At 33.1% G+C, this 7896-nt stretch overlaps 1 protein-coding gene across 1 annotated transcript; it reads right to left on the bottom strand.

The window, feature by feature from the left end:
* Window positions 1–2318: 2318 nt before the first annotated feature.
* Window positions 2319–7461, bottom strand: LOC114715956 (putative 12-oxophytodienoate reductase 11). Its single transcript, XM_028900873.1, has 4 exons — window positions 7334–7461; window positions 6966–7106; window positions 3826–3956; window positions 2319–3346 (listed from the first exon to the last, which is right to left on the bottom strand). Exons 1-4 carry the CDS (start codon window positions 7453–7455, stop codon window positions 2565–2567), a joined length of 1176 nt encoding a protein of 391 aa, XP_028756706.1. The 5' UTR covers window positions 7456–7461; the 3' UTR covers window positions 2319–2564.
* Between the last annotated feature and the right edge of the window lie 435 nt (window positions 7462–7896).

Below are 7896 nucleotides of genomic sequence, written 5' to 3' on the forward strand. Positions count from 1 at the left end.
CAAAGGAAGTGGCCCAATCATAAAACATCAAGTCCAAGTCAAATTATGTTTTATCAGTTACTATTCACTTGTAACTTTTAATAATTATTCTGGGTCTCCAAAATTCATTTTTTATCATGAAAAATCTTCTTATATTGTAAAAAGACCATATGAATTTTTGTGGAATTTATTTCCACCTTTAACCCCTTAAATCATAATTCCTCCAAAAATAAGGTTTTACTACTAAAGCTTTATCATTGAAATTCCCAAAAATATTTCTCTTCACATCTAGACACCAGGGATAATTTTAAAATTCATAAAAATATACCAAATAATTTATCCCTATTTTTCACCAACCAATTTATTGGGGCTTTTGGGTAGCTTAAATAATTAATTTCCTTTAAAAACCCTGTCCAGGTCAAAAATACTGGTAAATCTTGAAAATTCTATAATAATTTATTTTCATTTATTTTTTACCTCTGGAACCTCCTAGATATTTTGTAGCCTCAAATCTTTATGTTTCCTATATTTAGGGAATTTTACAATTTTCTGACACCCATTTATATCTTGTCTAGACTATACAGGATATTTTGAAAATATCAGTTCGGATCCTATCTGAGTTTTATACCAAAAGTTGTTTCGTCCTTTTGTCTACTTTCTCTATTGATCCCTGACCTAATTTTTAACTTCGAATATCAGGGTTAAATTTTTCAGGATATGACACACGACATGGAAATCTTCACAGATGCAGACTTGATTGGTAACTAGGAAGATGGAAAGTCCACGTTGGCGTACTGCACATATGTTTAGGGTAACCTGGTGACTTAGAGAAGTAAGAAATAGAGTGTAGTAGTGAGAAGCAGTGCGGAAGCAAAGTTTAGAGTTGTAGCTCTTGGAATTTGTGAAGGTATTTGGCTAAAAAGGCTTCTTGAAGAATTGAATAAGAATCTAAACCTACCCGGCCATTGAATTGTACTCAAACAGTAAGACTGCTATTAGTATCTCACATAATCTGATCCAATATGATAGAACTAAACATGTGGAAATAGTCAAACACTTCATAAGAGACAAAATAGACAATGGTACTATCGAGTTGAAATATATTCCCTCCAAAGAGCAAACAACTGATGTTCTCACAAATGGTCTGCCAAGGGACAGGTTTGAACACTTTGTTGACAAGTTGGACATGATTGACATCTATAGCCCAACTTGAGGGAGAGTGTTGATATTTCTCTTAGATATTATAGGCAGAGATTAAGTTAGTTATTATTGATGTGAAAATTAGGATTTGAATTTTATTCCGGTTGTATCCTATCATAAATTCTCTTTGATCCTTGGCCTTCATGATATCGGCCGGATCACTTTTCCCTTGTACATACCTTGTTGAATGAAGAATGAAATTGAATCGTAAACTCTAGTGTCCTACATTTTTCCCTTTCCGTGTTAGTACGTGTGCTTCGTAAGCTGGCCAAGATTCCTCATTAACGGCAAATCCATGTTTCATATACAGAAGAACTTGCACAGTAATAGACCACATAATAAGGAGTGAATAAAAATAAAAAAACTGCACGGACCTTTTCCAAATTTGGGTGAAAGTACAAGAACTAACAGATTAGTTTTTTCAAAGATTAGTTTTTCAAAGATGGTTTTTCCTAAAATCTGAAATTAGAGGGCTCTAGTTTCAAACATCTACCTTTTTATTATTATTTATTTACAGGAAAAATAATGGAAAAGTTTGCATTTGCAAATCTTGTAAATTAGAAAGACTTGATATATTTTTATACAAAATCAGGAAGTGTCCGTACTGGAATTTAAATCCTTCATATCAACAAAATTTCCAAACAATATAAGTCTAATCCATATGTGTTAAACTACACGATCTCAAACTTAGCTTGTCCAATATATTGTCGAACATACCCACGCATGTTATGTAATACTTGTTCACATTAGTCTCAGGCATATATAGGTCTGAAACTACATAATCTCATACTTATCCAATTACTAAAATATTGTCCAAGAAGAATTAATCTACCATTCTTTATGATTTCATCATATTTTGAATCAGGTCCTTATAGCTCTCTTTTTATTTTCTTTTTATTGCATCCTCACAATTCACTCCATTAAAGTTGTCAATTCTTTCGTTAATAAACACCTTTAACGTAGTGAACCATGAGGAGGCAATAAAAAGGGGGAAAAAACTGTAAGGACCTGATTTAAAATTTGATAAAATTACAACGACTGTCAAATTAATTTTTTCTGTCGTCTATTACAACAACTAAAATCATCAAGCATATGCCAGACTAATTGCCCAAACTAAATTAGCAAGAGCTTTCATGATTAATTAGAACTACCAATAAATTATAAAATGTATATGACACTAAAGGAAAACCAAGCAAAGTACAAAATAAAAACACCAAACAGCATAGTTTTGGGTTATTTAAAAATTAAAGAAAACAAAAAGAAATACCAGTTCTAACAGGTTTTTACTGGTTCTGACCAGTTCACTTCTCCACTATTTCTGGTAATTAAATTGCGGAGTATACCATTGGCTGGTTCTCCTTCAGACTGACTAATTCAGTCCAATTCTACTGACTGTTAGAAAGCTGAAGAAAGGGATAATCTGTATAGCCCACCACGCGGTCTTGCGTATAGAAGGTGGATTTATCAGGCTTATTGAGTGGAGCATCAAGTTGAAATCTTAAAGGCAAATCTGGGTTTGCCAAAAACAAGCGACCATACGCAACTAAATCAGCACCTCCATTAGCAATCACTTCATTCCCTTCATTCCTATTATATCCACCTGCAACAATAAAGGTACCTCCAAACTCGTTTCTAATAGGTCTCAAAGAGAAGCGAGTCTCATCATCGCATCTTTCTAATAGGGACACCATTCTCGGCTCAATCACATGGCAATACAGAATCCCATATTGGTTTAATGACTTAGCCATGTGAATTCCCAGAGCTTGAGGGTCAGAGTCAATACAATCATTATATTCTGTGAAAGGAGAGAGCCTAATACCAATCCTGTGAGGTCCGATTTCTTCAGCAACGGCTTTAACTACCTGAAGAGGGAAACGGCAACGGTTTTCTAAACTGCCCCCATAAATGTCGTCTCGATCATTCACTTGGTCTTTGAGGAATTGGTCCAGTAAGTAACCATTTGCAGCATGTATCTCAACTCCATCAAAACCTGCTCCTATAGCGTTTTTGGCCGCTGCTCTGAAGTCATTTACAAGCGTTGAGATTTCATCTGTTCGAAGCCGACGTGGTGGTGGATGTTTTGAAATTCTGCTTCCATCTGCTTGAATTTTAGGGCTTACTGGCTTGTCTGTACTTGATAATGGGGCCTCGCCATTAGGCTGGTAATCTGTCCATCATTTCAACCATCATCGATATAATCCTCCTTTTGTAAGCATAAAAATTGTGGGCAACGAGCCTTTAATGCCTCACCCTCTAGTATCTCTTGTGATGCCTCAACCTCCTAAATATTTTTCCCTTCTATGTATTGATAATTTGATTCTACATAAAATTCAGTGATATTTTGATATCTACGAAATAGTGCAGTTTTGAGTTTTTTTTATTTTTTTTTCACGAAAGTAGATCAGAATCAGAATTGCACTATTTTAGAGTAATTTTCTCTACAAAATCAGAGAAAAATTAAACTTCAAAATTATATCATTTCATGTCAATAAGATGTAAAAATGTTACTAACTTTATGTAGAATATATAATAACCAGGACAAAGAAAAGAAAAATATTTGAGAGGCTGGGACTTCTGTGGGGCATTAAAGAGTGAGGTATTAGAGTCCTCTTGCCCGAAATGTGTGTGTGAGAGAAAGAGAGGTACTGTAGTTGGAGACTCTTCCAGCATGCCAGAGTTGGCAGAAAAATATGCCTCCTTTCTCATGAACAGCATCAACAATTGGTTTCCATGCTTCTACATGTTCCCTTTTCCAAATTCCAGGAGTGTTCGGGTACCTGCAGTTGTTACACCAAAACAAACGTAATATGTACTTATTAGAAGGAACATGCTTTCAGATTCAATATTTTGTTTCTCGTTGACAAAAAGATAAATAAATAAATCTATATTTTTGTTTTTCTGTGTGACGGGGACATGATATTAAGAAGGCTTCACAATCTCTTTTGAAGTCTCAGAGCCAAACGGTTTTGGGTAATGGACACTCAACTGAACCGTTTAAATTTAATTTTGACTGACGGATGATGGGTTAGCGACAAGGATCAAATCTAGACTGCTTGAATGATTGAAATTTAATATAATTTTATTTTTATATTTGTGATAATTTAATATTTTAATATGGATAGAATTAAATATATATTATTAACTGTCAGTTATATATTTTAAATTTTAAATTTTTGACTATTGAAACTATATTTGGACCGTGCAATCTCATCGTAGCGATGAGCACTCAAGAATGATTTTTTTTTTACTTTTATATTTTAAAAAAACTATTTTAATGAGTAAAAAATCTGAAATTTTCTTAACTGTCCCCTTTTCAAAGAATAACTTTTTCAGTTTGGTTAATATAATTTTTGGTCTTCCAAGTTTGCTCTCCTTTTGATTTTGGTTCCTTAAATTTCAAACAATAAGTTTTGGTCTTTCAGAAGGCAAAATAATTCAGGTTTTTATTGAATTATAGAGACCAATATTTTTAATGAAAAGAAACTTGAGAGACCAAAATCTATAGTTTGAAACTTTAGAGATAAAACCAAAATTGGGACAACCTTGAAAGACCAAAAATTGTATTAACTATTTTCAGTTCATAATCATGAGTGGAAAATCTTAAATCCGGACAGCCAAAACTATATTTAAACGGCACCATAGTACCTATCACTCATCACTAATTGGTTCCACCATGTGGCGGGCCCTGTTGAACGAAATCAAACAGAGATTTTTTGAACAACATTTTTCCACGAAGAGTAAAATGAGTGAGCAGCCATTAATTACGGCCACATTATAGGGATTATTTGGCTTCAGTAAGGATTGTGTGTGTTGATTGCTTTTCCACCACAGAAAATGACGAGTAAGGTCTATTCAAGGGTGGAACAAGTACAATTAGAGGAAGGAATATATAATGCTAAACAAAAAACCAGTATCATAATATAAAACAATATAAAATGTAAGCAAATAAACCACACAGAAGACGTTAACCAAGAGCCAATTAATGTTTCCCAGGAATATCATTTATCATGCACATTCAGGGGGAAGAGGCTGAGGCTCAACTTGAGAAGTCCCCCCCTATGGTCTTAAGATAGTTGTTTTCGTTCGTTGTACCTGATACCCTGGGGGTAGGGGTGGAAATAGGCCAGGCGGCCTGTCAGGGGCCTGTGGCCTGGCCTGGCCTGGCTTGGCCTAGTCTATTTCCAAATTAAAACAGGCTCAGGCCTTTTTAAAGGCCTGTTTCTCTTAAAAGGCCAGGCCCAGGCTCTTTAATAAGCCTGTTAAGCCTGTTAGGCGGCCTGGGCCTGTTATATTTTTTTTAAAATATTATAATTATAAATTTATAATTAACTTTTTTAAAATAATACCATGTTTTGATTAATATTGTAATATGCCTAATACCACACTTTTATCCTGAATAAGACCATGTTTGGATTACTCTTCAATATACCTTGGATGATGATTTCTATAATATGCACTTTGTTATTCATTTAAATCCTACTGCCCGATGATGATTTTGTGTTTGTCATTTTTGACTTTTATTTACCTATACAAAACTACTTAGTTTTTCTAACGTACATCACCAACAATTGACAATAGAAATAACCCCTCTATGAATTTGATTTCTGTTTATCCCTTGTATTGTGACCATTTTAACTACATCTTCTCCTCAAGTTATTAAATATTTTTCACTTAAATAATATAATTTGAAACATGAACAACAAAATAATATACTACCATTTGAATATTAAATATTTTTCACTTAAATATTTTAGATAATTTTATGTTTGTATTTTATATAATTTGGATTGAGTTATTATAATGTTGAGTTGATTTAAATATGTTTAAAATATTTTTAAAAAAATACAGGCTTCTTAACAGGCTTCAGGTCAGGCCAGGCTTTTACACAGACCAAGCTTAGGCTAAATATAAGGCCTGTCACAGGCCACAGGCCAGGCTCAGGCCAACAGGCTTCAATACAGGCCTGGCCTGTTAAGCGTAAAGCCTGGCCTGGCCTGTTTCCACCCCTACCCGGGGGTGGAAGCTTCCCAGGGATATCTTTTTTCACTATTTATCATTCATCAATATAATGAATTGGTGTGGGTCCAATAAAAAGGAAGTATGATTTCCCCACCAAAAAAATATAGACTGATATCCTAGTAAATCTTCCTCTCCGTTTCATATTAGCTGTCACAGAAACAAATTTTTATAGAAAGGAAATCATTATAAAATTAATCTATTACTTTTTCAAAATTCCCTTTTTAAACTAAATTTCAAAATGCCCTTAGGCTTCTTTAAATAAATAATATTCCTAATTTAATGCATTCTTGGAATCTGAAATTAACAATGGCAAAACAGGAATTTAAATAAAAAATTTAATGCATTCTTAGAATCTGAATTAACAAGTATTTTAAAACATGAAAAAAGAAAGTATTTCTGTGACAGATAATATCAAGTTGGCAAAAAAAAAAAAAAAAGGAAGAAAGAAAGACGGATAATATGCAAAAATCGATGCAATGAGAAAGATGAATGAGCTTACACTAATTTCTTTCGATAAAAGAAGAATGGATCTAGTTGGGTTTGATGCAACTGAATATTGCTGGGGCCGAACCCAAATAGCAACTTGTTCACACTATTATACTACTAATGAGTAATTTTCGTATTCGAATCAAAGACATAATTAATAAGCTTTTTAATGACTAAAAGATCACGTTTTTCTAATATATTTTCTTCTTTCTCCTTTTTCTATTTTCTTCTGCGAACCAAACAATCTTTAGAATTAAGACAGGAAAAAGATTATTAATTACCCTTGTGCAGTTTCAGAAATCCCTGAGGCTTCACAAATCAAGAATCCACCCTTGGTTGTCCTTTGAGAATAATACAAAGCAGCATGAGGCTGAGGAATGAAGTTATAGGACCTTGTTCTTGTTAAGGGTGCCAACACTATTCTGTATCAATGTAAAATAGAATCTGTGTCAATCAATTATAAGCATATCCATTTATCTTTTAAATTCTAACATCACACTAAATAATAATTATAAAACGGTAAATTTGAAGGGTTAGAAAATTTGACCCGAAGAACATAGATTTGCAGAGAAGAGGAGACAGAAAATGGAGGTTCCCATCTTGGAAAAGAAAGAAGAAAGAAACAGAACATAAGAATGTAAAGTGAAACCTGTGAGATAGATTGAAAGTTCCCATCTTGTATGGTATGAAGAGAGGTTTGACTTGTAAATTGGCTTCGGCATCTTTAGCTTCGGCTTCGGTTAATTTGTTTTCGTTTTCCTCAGAACTCATGCTGTGTCTTCGTCCTCCTCACAGCGTAACAAGAGAGAGAGAAGATGAGACGCTTAAATATTATATTGAGGGGAAAGGAAGAGAGAGAGATTTAATTATAAATTACTATTCTGTTTTATAAGTTATTTTAAAAGGTTTTATATAGATCAAGAAAAACCTTAAATAATTTTCATTTAAAGTTAAACAACTTTTCAACTCTATTCTTATTTAATATATATTATATCTCATGTAAACAAAGTTAACACAATAATAAATGAAGAATAAAATTGTATATTCATATAAAAAATTTCTCTTAATACCCTATAAATAGAACAAACAAATATGTTCTCTCTCTATCCTATAAATAAGACCGGAGGAGTAAATGTGAGCATTTATTATTTTTTTATTTTTTGAACTTTGAATTATTTGATTCCCTTTTTCATCACAACTTTGAAATCTTTG

The sequence above is a fragment of the Neltuma alba genome, unplaced genomic scaffold (genome assembly GCF_004799145.2).
Source record: "Neltuma alba isolate B1F8T4 unplaced genomic scaffold, ASM479914v2 tig00011630_pilon, whole genome shotgun sequence".
Lineage (NCBI taxonomy): Eukaryota > Viridiplantae > Streptophyta > Magnoliopsida > Fabales > Fabaceae > Neltuma > Neltuma alba.

Coding starts and splice junctions, on each gene's coding strand:
- LOC114715956 (XM_028900873.1), bottom strand. CDS start 7,455: ATGAGTTCTGAGGAAAACGAAAACAAATTAACCGAAGCCGAAGCTAAA. Junction 3,957..6,965: donor ATTTCTGAAACTGCACAAGG/GTAATTAATAAT, acceptor TAACAACTGCAG/GTACCCGAACACTCCTGGAA. Junction 3,347..3,825: donor TGGAAGAGTCTCCAACTACA/GTACCTCTCTTT, acceptor AATGATGGACAG/ATTACCAGCCTAATGGCGAG.